The 17,345-nt window shown below is 36.5% G+C and overlaps 1 protein-coding gene across 2 annotated transcripts in view; it reads right to left on the bottom strand.

Moving 5' to 3' along the window:
* The window catches only part of NDUFAF2 (NADH:ubiquinone oxidoreductase complex assembly factor 2), a 182,222-nt gene that overhangs the window by 72,166 nt on the left and 92,711 nt on the right, over positions 1 to 17,345 (bottom strand). Inside the window, exon 2 of one of the 2 annotated variants that reach the window (XM_059916436.1) lies at positions 4,468 to 4,557. The exons of the other annotated variant lie outside the window; for it this stretch is intronic. Within the exon in view, the coding sequence (XP_059772419.1) occupies positions 4,468 to 4,557 (90 nt within the window). The remainder of the gene's footprint in view (positions 1 to 4,467; positions 4,558 to 17,345) is intronic. 2 annotated transcript variants of the gene reach the window in all.

Below are 17,345 nucleotides of genomic sequence, written 5' to 3'. Positions count from 1 at the left end.
TATCTATTTTATATATAGTAGTGTGTATATGTTAATCCCAAACTCCTAATTTATCCCTCCCCCCTCCCCTTTCACCTTTGGTAACCATAAGTTTGTTTTTTACATCTGTGACACTACTTCTATTTTGTAAATAAGTTCATTTGTACCATTTTTTTAGATTCCACATATAAGCGATATCATATGATATTTGCCTTTCTCTGACTTACTTCATTTAGTATCATAATCTCTAGGTCTATCCATGTTGCTGCAAATGGCATTATTTCATTCTTTTTTATGGCTGAGTAATATTCCATTGTATATATGTACCACATCTTCTTTATCCATTTCTCTGTTGTTGGAAACTTAGGATGCTTCCATGTCTTGGCTATTGTAAAGTGTGCTGCAATGAACATTGGGGTACATGTATATTTTGAATTATGGCTTTCTCCAGATATATGTCCAAGAGTAGGACTGCTGAATCATATGGTATGAACTTCTCATTTTCTATTTACACACATTCCCTGATCTCATCCTGTCTCCTGGCTTTTCAATACCATTTATTTGCTGTCAACTTCCACATTTTATCTCCAGCCCAAATTTTCCCACCAAATTCTTAGCTTATAAACAACTTAATACCTCTACTTGATATCTAATAGGTATCTCAAACTTCATTTTCAGACTTGATCTCATTTTCCCCCCAAATGTGCTCCTTCCAGTCTTGCCCCTCTCAGTCGATGGCAACTGCACTTTTCCAGGTGAGGCCCAAAAGTTTAACAGTCATCACTGACTGCTCTCTTTCTCTCACATTGCACATCCAATCTGCCAGCAAATCTCATTGGCTCTACTTTTACAAGAGATCCAGAATGCAACTACTTCTTTCCACTCCCACTGTTACTCTGGTCCAAGCCACAGTTAGTCCTTGCCTGAGTTATTACAAGAGCATACTGTCTCCAAGTTTTCTTTATGACCCCACTCAGTCTCTTTGCAATGCAGCAGCCAGACTGATCCTGTTAAATATAATTCAGAGCATACAACTACTCTTTTCAAAACCTTCCAGTGGCTTCCAATCTCAGAGTAAAAGCCAGAGTCCTTCCAATGGCCTATAAGGCCTACAAGATTGAGCATCCTGTTACTTCTCTAACCTCATCTATTACTTTCCCTCTGGCTCTACTCCAGTCACGCTAGCTTCTGTGCTGTTCCTTAAAAACCTGAGCATGCTCCTGCTTCAGGGCTTTTGCACTAGCTCTCCAGGAATGCTCCTCTGCTACTTATCTTCATGACCAGCTCCTTCTTCTGCCTTTATTCAAAAGTCATCTTCTCAGGGCTTCCCTGGTGGCACAGTGGTTAAGAATCCGCCTGCCAATGCAGGGGACACGGGTTCGATCCCTGGTCTGGGAAGATCCCACATGCCGTGGAGCAACTAAGCCCGTGCACCACAACTACTGAGCCTGCGCTCTAGAGCCCGCGAGCCACAACTACTGAGCCTGCGCACCACAACTAATGAAGCCCACGCACCTAGAGCCCATGCTCCATAACAAGAGAAGCCACTGCAATAAGCCTGCGCACCGCAACTAGAGAAAGCCTGTGTGCAGCAACGAAGACCCAACACAGCCAAAAATTAAAATAAATAAATTTATTTAAAAAAAAAGTCATCTTCTCAACCAGGCCATTTCTTTATACTATTTAAAACTCTAAAACCCTCCCCAACACTTCCTAGTCCCTTTATCTGCTTATTTTCTGTGGCCATTAACATACTATATAGTTATTTATCTGATTTATTATCTTTCTTCCACCCACTCTCCCACTACAGAATGTAAACTCCATAAATTCAGAGGTCCTCAATAGATGTTTATTAAATAAATGAATGAAAAGGGTGAACCATTTAATACATATCGTGGCAGGAAATGCAGCCTGTGGGTACCTGTATTCTGCTACTAACAATTGACAAATACAGTATTCGTCTGGACCTGAAAATACTTTAGATTCACTTGGGGTTGACACTATTCACTTTAAGTTTTTTTCTTTCCTTTCCTGTATACAGTGTTTTGTGTATTTATTTATATTTTACTTTACTTTTTCATGGTATGGAGTTCTTATTTTTTACATTTAATTGATATGCAACACTATAAAAATAATTTTTGTTTCAATGTTTGGTTGATACATTTGTTTTAAGGGTGTGCCCCATGGGAGGGTTATGCTGAATTATTAAGATCAGGACAGAGCCAAAAAGGCATTCGAATTTCATTTTAATTCTCTGAAAGTCTCAAAAGCTTAAAAATGAGTCACTACCTATTTGTTTATTTATAACTTAATTTATTTCTATAAACATTTAAATTCTATATTACTATTGGAAAAAATGATAAAATAGGTTCATTATAAGAAGGTGCAAGCATTATTTGAGAATTGCAAATGTCGCCTATAACATTGGAGAGTCTGTTAAAATAAAAAAGCTCAGGGACTTCCCCGGTGATCCAGTGGTAAAGAATCTGCCTTCCAATGCAGGCGGCATGGGTTCGATGCCTGGTAGGGGAACTAAGATCCCACACGCTGCGGGGCAACTAAGCCCGCGCGCCGCAACTACTGAGCTCACGTGCCTCAACGAGACAGCTTGTGTGCTGCAAACTACAGAGCCCATGCCCTGGAGCCTGCGTGCCACAACTAGAGAGAAGCCTGCGGGCCACAGTGAAGAGCCTGCGCAGCAATGAAAGATACTGCATGCCTCAATGAAGATCCCGCATGCTGCAACTAACACCCAACGCAGCCAAAAAAAAATAAATTAAATAAATAAATATTTTAAAAAAAAGAAAGAAAGAAAGCTCAATTACTCCTGGACATTGCCAGTTTATATTCTGCATTTCTTCAAAAAGTCCCTGGTATCTACCCATTTTAATGTTCTTTTCTCATAGTTCTACTATTTTCATAGCTAATAAAGAAAAATGGAAAAGATATGCCCAGGGAAATATTTACACTCACATGCTGACATAAAAATAACTCAGTGCCTATAGCTACCATATGTTAGGTATAATGCTAAACCCACCAGGAAGCAAAGGGTCCACTGCTTACAGTGTGTAGCTGTATTACCCAGGCAGTTTATCTCATCCTTCTAGAACTTAGATTCCCTATCTATTAAATGGGTATAACTACAGTGTCTACCTCATAGGATTATTGTGATAATTAAAACAATGTAATGATTGTAAAGCAATGGCATAATACCAGGTATACAGGTAAACACTTGACAAATATTAAGTGATATATAAGATAGGTATTGGTATTTTAGTTAAGGTTCTTTTAGTTCCAAATAACAAGGGTTAACTCAAGCTAGATTTCAAGTATTTAATATATACTTACTGAGCACTTACTATGTGCCTTCCTATGTGCCAGGCACTAGGCAAAGAACTGGTAAGAAAAAAGGGGAAATTTATAACACAGATGTGGGATGGCACTTAGAACCTGAAGGCAGACTTGCAGATGAACTTCATTCAGAAAGAAATGGAACTGGGAATTGGAAAGTTGCTGAAAACCTAGGAAATATTCTCTGCCTTGCTACATAGAGTTGACTCTTGAACAACACAGGGATTAGGGGCACTGACCCCCTCATAGTCAAAAATCCACCTATAACTTAACAGTTGGACTTCCATATCTGCAGTTACACATCTGCAGTTTCAACTAACCACGGATCATGTAATACCATAGTATGAACTTACTGAAAAAAAATCTGCGTATAAGTGGACCTGCTTCTAACCTGTGTGGTTCAAAACAAAAAACAAACACCTGTGTTGTTCAAGGGTTAACTGTACTTCTCTTTGCAGACTGGTTTCCATTTTCTTCTTAGCAGATAAAGAAGTTTTTTTTCTGCAACAAAGTTTAGATAGTGGATTGAAGATAGCCACCCATGTGCTACCAAGTTCATATGATACTATTCCAGCCTTATGGAAAGACTGCTACTATTTTCTCTTTCTTTCATTTTTTTACCTTAATTCCAAAGTCCTGACAGGGATCAAGTGTCCATCCTTGTCTAAACATGGGGGCAGCTAATGGGGTCACTGTAAGTTGAACAAATATTCCAAATGGCATCTACAGCAAGTATTATCCACAATTTATAAAAGAGGAAACTAAGACTGAGAGGTATGAGTTACTTTCCCACGTTCATGTGGGTAGACCGCCAGAAACAGAATTCAAATCCTGAGGTTGTATAAGTGCAGGGCCAGCATATCAAAGTGAATGCCTTCTTCAATTCTCCATCTAAGAAGCTTTGCTTGCCTCACCCTAGTCTCAGCTCTGCTAATGCTTCACAGTTCTTTTCACTATGTTCTCTTACTAAAATGTGGCACCTTCACAACTTTCAAAGAAATGCAAAGTTTAAAAAAAGTTTCATGGATTCAGATTGTAAAAGTTTTTTCAAAGAACATGAAATAATGTTATGCTCTTATTGATTTTGTATATAAACTATTTGCCTTCCAGAAGACACTACTAAAAGCAGAAACTTACCTTCCCATTCTGTTGGGATATCCCCTACTTCATAGTCTATTTCTCTTTTATTTGCTGATTCTACAATTCTTTTCTCTCGAATTGTTTGTCCTGTAAGGCAAAAGTGATTATTACATTTTTAAATGAACCCATGACACAGTAGTTACTACACAAAATATTTTCTCTTTAGATATTACACACCTCCTCCTATGATAAGAGAATTAACAGGGAAAAGAATAGATTTCATTTAGAATTAGGTATATTAGAAAAAGCAGTTTCTAAACTACTTCAGAAATTTTAAATTTCCTACATAGTATGCAAAGTTAATTTTGGTAGAATAAGTCTAGATTCTGTGTACAGAAAAAGAGAAACCAATTAATTTGCAGGCCAATAAAAAACATTTTAATAAACAACAGAATGTTTAACTCCTTCAAACTCTGCAGGTATATATATTAGAGGTGCCAGTGGCTGCTGCTACTGCATAAGGGAATCAAATTCATGGCCCCACTATGGAAAATAATATGGAGGTTCCTTAAAAAACTAAAAACAGAGTTATCATACGACCCAGCAATCCCACTCCTGGGCATATATCCAAATTAGAGAAAACTCTAATTTGAAAAGATACATATACTACAATGTTCATAGCAGCACTATTTACAATAGCCAAATATGGAAGTAACCTAAGCGTCCATCAACAGATGAATGGATAAAGGAGATGCGGTATATATATACACTATGGAATATTACTTGGCCACAAAAAAGAATGAAATATTGCCTTTTGCAGCAACTATGGACCTAGAGATTATCATACTAAGTGAAGTAAGTCAGAAAGAGAAAGACAAATACCATATGATATCACTAATTTGTGGAATCTAAAAACTAATACAAATGAACTTATTTTCAAAACAGAAAGACTCACAGACATAGAAAACAAACTTATGGTTACCAAAGGGAAAAGGGAGGAAAAGGAAGGATTAATTAGGAATATGGGATTAATAGGTACAAACTACTATACATAAAATAGATAAGCAACAAGGATTTACTGTATAGCACAGGGAACTATATTCAATATCTTATGATAAGCTATAATGGAAAACAATCTGAAAAGTATATATATATACATATATATATATATATAAAACTGAAACACTTTGCCATACACCTGAAACTAATAAAATATTGTAAAACAACTATATGTCAATTAGAAAAAAAAGCCTTGATTATATCCTTTCAAAGCAGCAGCAGCTTTGTCAAAATGGTGATTTCAAAACATATTACTTTGTCATTGAAACTTTGATCCTGAGGAAACCAGGTAAGTTTCTACTTCCCAACAGTTAACAAATGTGCTTGCCTACTCCAGGGAATGCAGGCTAAAACAGAGAAGGTATTGGTAGGTAATGATGAGAGGAGAAGTATGGCTTAACAATGGTCAGACCAGTCAGGGAGAGAAATCTGGGCCTTGCAAAATACCACTTTCTCTTCCCACTCTTAGGCCAACCTTACACTATGCCAAATAGACTGGGTCACATAATTCTAGAAATTGACTTTGTTGCCTGCATATCTCTCTCCTAAACTACCTGAAATTGTGCATTAAAATATTCCTTCGGGACTTCCCTGCTAGTCCAGTGTTTAAGACTCTGCCCTCCCAATGCAGGGGGCATGGGTTCCATCCCTGGTCGTGGAACTAAGATCTAGAATGCCGCAAGGAAGGTGTGGCAAAAAAAAAAAAAAAAAATCCTTCAATTACAGACAAAGAAATTTCTAGGAGTGACTGTGCAGGAGAAAGGGAGTCACAAAAGGTAGCCTAAGAATACTGAGTGGCTAGTTTTATTTCCTCTGCCTTAGTAATAGTAAGTGAAAGACTAGGATTTCCTAGACAAGCCATTAATGGCTAATAACTCTGAGATGAGCTCAGGGAATCTCTGCATTTTATTATGGACTCATTTAACTGGGCTGATTTAATCCTAATACAGAGGTTCTACAAGTTTTATAAAGAGGAGTTACCTTTTGCTTATCTTATCCAATAAATACACAGTAGGACAAGGGATTAGTAGTAAAGTCCCCAGGTTGAAGGGACAAGAATTAGGGTAAAAGGAGCCTCTAACAATGACAGCTGCATTACTCTCACAGCAGAGGCTCAACATATATACATATATTTTTACTAAAATGCTATTTATATCTACATATATAAACACATCATAATAACAAGAGTTACCATAAATTTAGCATAGACTAAATTTACTAAAGTATGTTTACATGACAATTTTCAAAATGTTTGAAAGAGTCAAAATATCTGTGTCTTCATATATTCCTTACCTAAATACCAGGAGGTAAGTATATCTTTTTAGCAATAACAAGTACAGAAAAGAAAATTATCGTCTAAAATACGAAATGCTAACAGATGGCCTTCTGAAAGTACATGTGTGTTCTATAAGCTTTTAAGTGTATGTCAATGAAATTTAGTGCATAGGGAGAGAACAGAGAGGTCTACCATTCCAGCAGCACCACTAAATGCATATATAAGTAAGTATATCTATATGTCTGTGACATAAAAATTAACTTTTTATTCCTACCCTCAAGTTTATAAACTTCATTTAAGGTATCCTAAGAGTTTTAAGAATCAAAATTCATACCTATTTGTGTGTATATGGAAAGACAGGAAGAGTAATTCATGAGTTAGTCACAGATAATAGCTGAAAAAAAACCTTTGTTTACAAATAGATGACATCAAAGGTTTATGAAATGCATGTACACATCTTTAGCAATATAAAATAAGGCCATTAATTTATTGAATAAACTCTTGGTAATCAGATATGGCCTCTTCCCTCCAAATAAATTGTTTTAAGACTACTCCATTCTGTACAATTTTTATGAATTGGGAATAAAACTTATGCCTCCCACTGAGTAAGAAATTATGCACAAATTGTACACTTGCTCATTCTAATATGCTTTCACACAAGAGCTGTAAAGACAATCCTACTTCTCATAGCAAAAAAAAATTGCCATCTACTAAATGGAGCAAATTTAAGTACTTACTCAAGTGTCAAAATTTTAGGGTCTAATTTACATTTAAAAATTAACTTAGGGACTTCCCTGGTGGAGGAGTGGTTAAGAATCTGCCTGCCAATGCAGGGGACATAGGTTCGAGCCCTGGTCTGGGAAGATCCCACATGCCGTGGAGCAACTAAGTCCGGTGCCACAACTACTGAGCCTGCGCTCTAGAGCCCGCGAGCCACAACTACTGAAGCTCGTAAGCCTAGAGCCTGTACTCCTCAACAAGAGAAGCCACCGCAAGGAGAAGCCCACACACTGCAACGAAGAGTAGTCCCCGCTCGCCGCAACTAGAGAAAGCCCGTGCACAGCAATGAAGACCCAAAGCAGCCAAAGATAAATAAATAAAATAAATAAATTTAAAAAAATTAACTTAATAACAAAAACTTTTAATCTATGAATAGGTTTAATAAGTCCTAATACAACAATAAACAATTGACAGTGGTGTACTCAATGAGTATTAAGTAAAACACCATATTTACATGGTGTTTTACTTAATATTAAACAATATTAGATTTAATTAAAACAGTCAAAATAAAAGTTCGAATTCAGGTAGATCATAATGATCAATGGTACACGGATTTAAAGACTGTGTAAGTAACAGTACAATTTCCCAAACTTAAAAAAATGTAAAGCTACCTGCCATTGAACTAATTGCCCTATGAGGATAGCAGATTTCCTATTCCTTTATTTAAAAAAATATGGAATCCATTCAGTTAAAAGAAAAAAAGGCAAGATTCCCTTTCAGGTATCAGGTAGATGATGGGTTTAGGTAAAAGATGGATTTCATCTGTTCTACTGGGTTTCTGGGATAGAGTAAGAACCCTGGACACAGACTCGGGAAAGAGGAGCTAGAGCAGAGAGTCCTCAACTTCAGTCATTCAAGTACCAGCTTTGCAATTTTGGTCACACTTTGTAGTATTATATTCCTAATATTTTTCTTTAATTTGGCTTGCTTTTTTCTTCAATAATCACTTTTTACTTTACCCCCCCCCCCAAAAAACCCCATGAAATCACTGACTAAATACACTAGTTGTATTTTGTGTTCAAACATACATAAAACAGATATATCTTAAAAATGTAACAGGCTGTCTTTGTACCTGCTGAAGTCATCTTGTGGACCGCATTTCGAAAACCACACTGGTCTACAGAGACAGGTCCAGCAGAACATACAGTTATACAGGGCATAGGAACCAACATACCAGTAAGAAACTCCTGCGGATAGGAAACGGCTGATGAACATCAAAGTCTTGCTTGGATTGTGTTTACCCTTCATCTCATAAAATCCTATGTTATGTACAATCTTATGTTAGGTTTGAAAGAAGAGGGCAGAGATCTTAGAAGTAGGAAGGGAGTGGTACTTGTCTGAGTATATACTTCTCAATAAGTTTGAAAGCATGTTAATGTTCTGTATATTCAAAAAATTAAATCAACATGGATTTGAAAGGGGAAAAAAAAAAGGAAATGAAAGCAAACTGAAACAAATAAACCCAACTTTATTTCAGACTAATAACATAACCACACTGAATGGGGAAAAAAAAGAAAGTGGTATGTGCCTATGTACCCTAAGTTTCAGGAAGGAAAAGAACTGCAAACACATCCTGAACTGTTTGTAGTATGTTTGTTTTCTGTAGTGGTATGGGCGAGGCAATTCTGAAACTACTCTAGGTATATTATATGATTCAGCAAATGAGTAAATGTGTTAATGTTATTGGAAGCAGGGTTCTCATTGTGGAAGGACATACAGATATGTAATGGGGAAAGGTAAAAAAGTACAGGGGTCAGATTGAAACTGGAGATATCAGTTACTTATGATAAATAAGATAGATAAGTATTTATACACAGATATATGTATTTCCATGTATACATATATACATATTTTCCTGGTTCTATCTGCAGAAAGAGCCTAGAAGCAAAGACCCTAATAGCAATAAGGACCCCTAGAGCCCAAATCTTGGCCTCTACGCCATTATCCACCAAAAGAAACCAGGATTCCTCAGGAAAATGGCTGATTCCAGGCCTAGGGCAGGGTGGGTTCAAGATGAGCCTGGAGCATCTTGCTATGTCAGAAAACAAGAGTTCTCAAAAAAAAAAAAAAAAAGAAAGAAAAAAACAATGATAATAATGATAATAGGGGCCTATCACAAGGACTTAAGGGCCAGCTTAAGGGCCAGCTTAGCCGACACTGGCTAAATCTGGGATAACCTGAGCACCAAAATAATCCAGGAATTATAGACCAGCAATTGTCAAAGTGTGATAGGGAAGTCTGAGGGGTACTTATGACTCTTTTAAGGTGTCTGTGAGGCCAAACCTATTTTAATAATACTAAGATGTTATTTGTCTCTTTCACCTTGATTTTTTCATGAATGTACAGTGGAGTTTTCCAGAGGCTACGTGATATGTGATATAGTAACATACTGAATGAGGAAACAGATATGAAAAATCTAGCTGTCTTTTATTAAGCCACACATTAGGGGATCTGTAAAACAAAGCAATGCTACTCTTTTCTCTAAATGTTTCTGTTTGGGAAAGTATAGTTACTTCTGATCAAAAATATATTCTTTCTGTAAGCATTTATTACATTTATTAGGGTTTTTAATGAATTAAACATTTTAAAAATTCTGTTTCAGTTTCAATATGATAAATATTAATACATATCTCATAAACAAAGCTTTTTCAATAATTGTGAAGAGTTTAAAAGGATCCTGAGACCAAAATGCTTAAGAACTATATACCATTGGGAAAAAAAAAAAAAAAAAGGAACCCATAAAGGCAAACTACTAAAGATATAGATAAATAGATGGATAAATAAATAAAGAGATAAAGGAGCTGTTGCTTACCACAGTGCTAAAGAGTAAATGTGCAGCAAGTGCCAGAGCTGGAAAATCATTTTGTAACCATCTTGATAAAGAATGGTTCTTGCAAGAATCATTAATGGCAGGAGATTTTGTCTTTTGTTTTTTATTTAGAAATAATTTCCCTTTCCTCTACCTACAGTGTGTTCTTACACATTTGAAAGCTGAACAAGACTTACACATTAAAAGGATGGTTGGGTTAGAAATTTATAAAATTTCTAATTTGGTACCTCAAATACTGCCTTCCTAGGGTCTTAGTGACGCTACTGATGAGTAAGACCCTTGACAGGTACCAGTCTGAGGCAGGTGACACCAGTGGTCCAGAAGAATGAAACAGCAGACTTAGACATCAGACATCTCTCCTTCCCTGGGCCACTGCTCCTTCCTTAATCCATCCACACAGGCCAGGGAAAATATTTAAGCAGGCTTTAATCTTTAAATTTTGAAGCATCAGAACTCACAAGATATCTATTATAGTGGAAAAGGAGTTTTCTTCCATCAGTACCAAATCAAAGGTGAAGGCCTATATTGGTCGTGACCCACTAGTACGTGTGATCTTGGTGAGGGTTTTCAACCAGCTGTCTACTTCCAGCCCAATATTTCCCACTGGTGGGGCACTGCGAGGAGAGATGAATGGAATTCAGAGGTGACTTTGGGGTGGAAAGAGATTGGGCTGAGTAAAGTGACACATCTCTGAGACAGCTATCTCCCTCAAAACAAGCAAGATTCAGGCCTTTGATGCCTGACAGGAGCCCCTGGCTTGGAGGAATAGTAATGAAGTAGGTAGGATGGCCAAGGTAAGACCCTTTCTGTCTGACTGATGTCTGGCCCTTTACCCCAGTGGCAGAGATCAGTGCAAACCAGGTGATAATTCTAAATCAGTTTGTGTGGTGATGTATAAAAGACTGAATTTTGCATACGAAAGGAGGCTTAGAAGTGTCAATGCATAATATATGAAAGTGAGGGCTATTGAAAGTCAAGAACCATACTACATATGTTAGATTTGGGGACTTTAAACCTTGTTATTCTGAACCCTTGTAAATTTTGTTTAAAAACATCAATTAAGAGTACTAAAATAAGAATCCTTACACTGAAAGTCATTTTCCCATATGACTTAAAGCATAATCTGACTGAAGTTACTCAGATGTAGCATTTTTTAAATTAAGAACCTGCTATGTACCAGGCAATGTTTAGGTGCCTTTCATATGTTATCTCTTATCTTTAAAACAATCTTTTAGAGATGAGGAAAAAGAGGCATCGGGTGATGAGATTATCCAAATATACATGGCTAATTAAAGTAGTATAGCCAGTATTTGTACCTAAGCATTTTTCTGACTCCCAACAGTACGCATTTTCCATTTAAGATTTTAAAATTAGCATTTACAAAGTTTGCACACGGTATCATTACAGATATCCAATTAAAAACTAACATTTTATTCATAATTATCATAAGCTATTATTTTCCCATAGTGATCAAATGAGGCATTCCTACTTGAAAATGTGATTAGTCTATAATTTGACATATTCTACATATATTTATGTGAGCATGGAAGACTATCTCAGCAGGTCTCAGCAGGTCACACTTTTTAAAAAGCAATTAAAGAGAACTTCCAGATAAGCTTTCAGAATTTTTAAGACTGCCAACTAGTTCAATGGACTACCTAAAATCTTATTAGCTCTCCCATTCTTACAGTTTTCCCATAAGGAATCTCAGCTTCTTCTATCTTAGAAAATCCAAACTTATATAAAACACTTGGTTATTCTAAAATGCTTTATATAATACGGTTTAACTTTTCAGGACCCAAAAGCTGAAAGGTCTTAAACTATACCCAGAAAAACAGCAGAAAAATCCCAAGGGACCTATTTCCTGTATTAGCGTAAACATTTTGTGGCAAGTTTATAGCACATCAATATTCTTTTGTTTAATTCTGACTTCATCAATTTTTCAAAAGCCATAAATAAAATTTAGGTCTGAAAGTACATAGGAAGAATATCACAATTTAAGAAAAAAGATGAATCTAATGCAAATTGTATCTGTGCTTTCCACATGGACAATAAACTCTTATTTACTTTTATTTTTTTAAGAGTTCCATAGTAATATTATAAGCAAACAAAAATTTAAAGTTCCAAAATGTTATTCAACCAACAAATGTATATTAAAAGAGTCTATCACAATAATCTAGAAAGATTCAAAGTCAAAAATTAAATAGGTTTTCTGATTTCTGATTCTAGTCCCAAATCAAGCACATAAGTCTTAGAAATGTCTAGTATTTTACTTCATTTACTGATTTTCCATTACTGTGGAAATCAAACATTGAAAATTATTATGTTTTTAAAAATAAAAACACTTAAATGTTATGTAAAAAATCATTTATTTTCTAAACTGCAAGGAATTTTTGATTCTCATAAAAAGTGCAGCTGTATTACACTTGCCCCTCACCCCCCAAAAGAGGTAATCATTAAAAAGAAAAATTCAAATGATGGATTTATACTATTTAGTCCATGTAACAATGTGTTCACTTTGAAGAGCTGAAAGAGAAGCAGCCATTTCAGGTTTTGATTGATGTGTAGGAAATCAGTATCTTGAAAGTACTTTATTCATCTAATACATTCTACAGTTCTTTGTAAAGCTAAATTATCTTCAATGTATAAAGTATATTTATATTGAGAATTTGAGCATTTAAGAAAATAACACAAAAAACTAACATTAGGTGATTCTGCTGTGACTACATCTGAATCATGACAAATGAGTTAAATGTCTTAAATACACATAAAAAAGGAAGGAAAATAAAGGGGGGGTAAAAAATTTTTGTAGCCAAATTAAATAGGCTTTAAGCAATTATCATATGGAAATTTCAGGTTTTAAAAAGACTATCTTATAATGAGGAAATTTATGACTGACTGGAAAAAAATTTTCATTTTATAGTGAAAGTTGCTAACTAAACCAAGCAAATTCCAATATGGTACACCCTTAATAAAAAAAGGAAGAGTATATTCTCCTCTCAAAATTAGCAAACACTGGGCTTCCCTGGTGGCACAGTGGTTGAGAATCTGCCTGCCAATGCAAGGGACACGGGTTCAAGCCCTGGTCTGGGAAGATTCCACATGCCGCGGAGCAACTAGGCCCGTGAGCCACAACTACTGAGCCTGCGCGTCTGGAGCCTGTGCTCCGCAGCAAGAAAGGCCGTGATAATGAGAGGCCCGCGCACCGCAACAAAGAGTAGCCCCTGCTCGCCACAACTAGAGAAAGCCCGTGTACAGCAACAAAGACCCAATGCAGCCAAAAATAAAGTAAATAAATAAATAAATTTATTTAAAAAAAAATTAGATGACATAAATTTTACCTTCATTCTCTACTCCAGATTCACTGGTAGAAAGACACGCTAATAAACTGTGATATCACCAAAAGGAAGGCTGTTAGGAGCATGAAAAGGTAAGACTGGTCTCATTTTGCTTGTCAGGGTTGCAATAAAGACCATTCATTCGCTATTTTTACCTACTTATTCCTTATTTTCCATTGATATTAAAAAAGATAAAGAAAAACAAGTAACAAATAGTGAAGATTTGCGAAATGGTAATATTACTTTAAGATGGGTATCTCCAAAATTACTGTGTACATAAAAGTGGGGACTGCCTCTATTCAAGAGTATACTGGTAATGCATGTCAGGATATTACCTACAAAAGAATCAAATAATTGGACTTAAAAATTCTGTTTTAGTAGTAATAAATGATAAAGCTTAATATTTTTTCCTACTCTTTGCTACTTCTTTTTAAGTTTCCAGCATCGAGAGATCATATAATTTAGTCTAATTTAGCAACATATCAATAACATTTTGTTAATGCGGTTTTATTCATCAGTATTATCTGACTCATTTAGAAGATGAGCAGAATCATATTTATTGAGCAACATTTATATGTATGGTTCTTAGCTGACACACTTCCCACATCCTCCTTTCGCTTTGGGCCTAGAGCAACTTAACTGCTGTATGACAATAGCACCACCTATTGGCTGGCAAAGGGATTGGAATAATCCAAAATACCACCTGCTTCCTTGCCCTTCAGAAAGACTAACGCATAATTTGGGCTCTTTTTTTCTTCACTTATTATTAAACCCACTTGAAAAAAATTTCAGCTGAGTTAAACCCACTTGAAAAAAATTATTTTCTCATATATATCGTCTCTTTTTTTCTCCTTCATCTCTCCTGTTAAAAACCTGTAGAGTTATTGCATCTCTCTTGATTCCATTGCTAACCAATGTGTTTTTGTTAACATGCAGCAATTCAGATAAACTGAGGATTAAAAGGGTTTTGTGAATTATTCTGGAAAATGAAATGTCATTTATAACACAATTACTATTGAAAAATGTGTTGAATTTAAGCAAGCTGCTTATGTGGAACTTTGGAATTCAAGTAATTTGTAGGTTGGGAACTTGCTATAATACACAAACATAAAAAAGCATTAAGACTCTCACTGTGGTTTCCAAGGCAAATAAAGGAATAGAATTCTGATACAAAGCAATATTGGATACACCTTTCCCCCTTTTCAGAGCTGATGAACATCTGCCTTGTCCTGTGGAATTTGAATATTGCACTACACACAGTGGAACACTCAAAAATGAAGAGATGTATTGCTATTTTGCAGTGGCTCATTAAAGGTACACCAATGATATAGGAGAGAACATTAGATCCCATTATTTTAACTTTATCTCTATGATGAAAATTACCAGAATTACATCTATAACCCTAACCACTTAATGAGCTCCAATCATGAACTTGGATGTCCTTACACTTCTGTTACGCAGAGTTCTATATCTTTCTGTAATACATCCTTAGTATCTAGCCCTTGAGGTTGTCCTGTCTTCATGGTAAACCCTATAAGTTCTCATCTGTGGGAATTTTGCACTGAAGCAGAGAAACATGTAAGATACCCCAAGCTAACTGATCAATATGAAGTCATTTTTGTTGCCAGTACTAATCAAATAGCAAAGGGTTTTGTCCCTTGGCCTTTTCCCTGTGTCTCAGTTCTAGAAACTGCTTCTGAAATCCTGATTTGAGCCCAATTTGTTACAGGCAGGGAAAGGCTGCTTCTTTCTGCCCCATATACATTGTAACCATAACTGCTCTCACCTGTCTGGACAGAGCCTATTCTTGGTGGAAAGACAGACGCTACTCCCTTACACTGATTCCATGGTCTACTGAGACCTGTTTATGGACTAATGCTGATGTCAACTGCCCAGGTTGCCAAGACCTCCTTTTGTCTTGCAAATTACCTGTCCAGGACTCTTTTATTGGCTCCCCAGGACTTGGAAACCTATGGTCCGGCCTGTTTAATCAGTAGTTATGACATCCACCTCTCCTGAGCCTCAACTGCTTTTCCTTTTAAATCTCTCAAATCTTTTGATAGTACTATTATTTTACTCATTTCTTAATTCAAAAACTTCAGTTGTTTCTACAATATGAATATACTTAACATTACATTTTTATGGTTAAATTGGTCAGTATTGTGTTTTTCATCACAAAAATTTTTTCAATTTTTAAAATTTTAAAACAACTTCAATTGATTTTACTACTGCTCCCCTCCCCAACAATGCAAACTTTCAACAAAATACATATACACATGTTAATCTTCCTCTAATTTATTCTTTTTATCTCATTATTACACCACCACCCTCACCCAGGCCCTTCTTGTTTCATGCCTATATTAATAGAAAAACCTCTCTAATCATACTATATTGATGTCTGTTCTTTATTGTTCAGAAATCCTTTCTTTAGGAAACCATTCATTATTCCATTCCTTTTGATCCTGCTCTGTCCACTGAGTTTGGGTGGGGCTATCGCCCCTCCATCTACAAGTAGGAATGTAAACTAAGTCAGGCCACAGTATTACATCCTTTTAGCCCCAAAAAGTATGTCAGGGATGGGCACATGACTCCAGCTGGGCCAATCAGCATGTTCCTAGAACTTTTGCTGGAGCTTCCAAGAAAGACTCCCAACCTCTGTGGTCATGAGCTATAAAGACCATACAGACCTGGAACTGCTGAGGCCAGCTATGCTACATTGTGGAGAAAACCTACCTATGAATGAAACCAATTGAGAGGAAGGTAGAGTCATGTGATAGAGAACACACCCTGATGACTGAAGCTATTTTTATTTTTATAAATCAAAAATTAGTCATACTCTTCCAAAATAGTTGTACAGACGATTGATCTCATAGCCATCGTGAAGTTCTGACTGGAAGGTTGTCCCCTTTTGAATCAGCTGCTACAAAGCTCAGAGTTGCAAGCCTGTGTGCCACAACTACTGAAGCCTGCGTGCCTAGGGCCCGCGCTCCGCAACAAGAGAAGCCACCGCAATGAGAAGCCCACGCACCGCAACAAAGAGTAGCCCCCGCTCGCCACAACTAGAGAAAGCCCGCTCAGCAACGAAGACCCAATGCAGCCAAAAATCAATAAATTTATATATATATTAAAAAAAGAATATGCAAACATATTAAAAAAAAAAAAAAGCTCAGGGTTGCATTTGTGGTCCACTCTTAGAAAATGTGCAGGTAATTAGAGTTTATATTAAAGCCTCATATCTGGCTCCACTATTCCCTCACCCTGATTTTACTTTCTCCTTTCACTGCAATTTTATGCCTCTATCTTCATCTTTGAGTCTTCAATCTCATGTCTTTTCTGGAAGAAGGAAGAGAATGATCTCATAACACAGTTTTACTGTATCACAACTCTATCACTCTTTCTATACAAAACTTAAGATCCTACTGCATGTATTTTTCTTTTTTTATGTACATATTTTATTTGGTTGAGCCGGGTCTTAGTTGCGGCAGGCGGGCTCCTTTGCTGTGGCTTGCGGGCTCCTTAGTTGCGGCTCACTGGCTCCTTAGTTGTAGCATGAGAACTCTTAGTTGCGGCATGCATGTGGGATCTAGTTCCCTGACCAGGGATCGAATCCGGGCCCCGTGCACTGGGAGTGCAGAGTCGTAACCACTGTGCC

The sequence above is a fragment of the Balaenoptera ricei genome, chromosome 3 (assembly GCF_028023285.1).
Source record: "Balaenoptera ricei isolate mBalRic1 chromosome 3, mBalRic1.hap2, whole genome shotgun sequence".
Taxonomy (NCBI): domain Eukaryota; kingdom Metazoa; phylum Chordata; class Mammalia; order Artiodactyla; family Balaenopteridae; genus Balaenoptera; species Balaenoptera ricei.
This window is presented reverse-complemented; position numbering and strand designations above follow the sequence as displayed.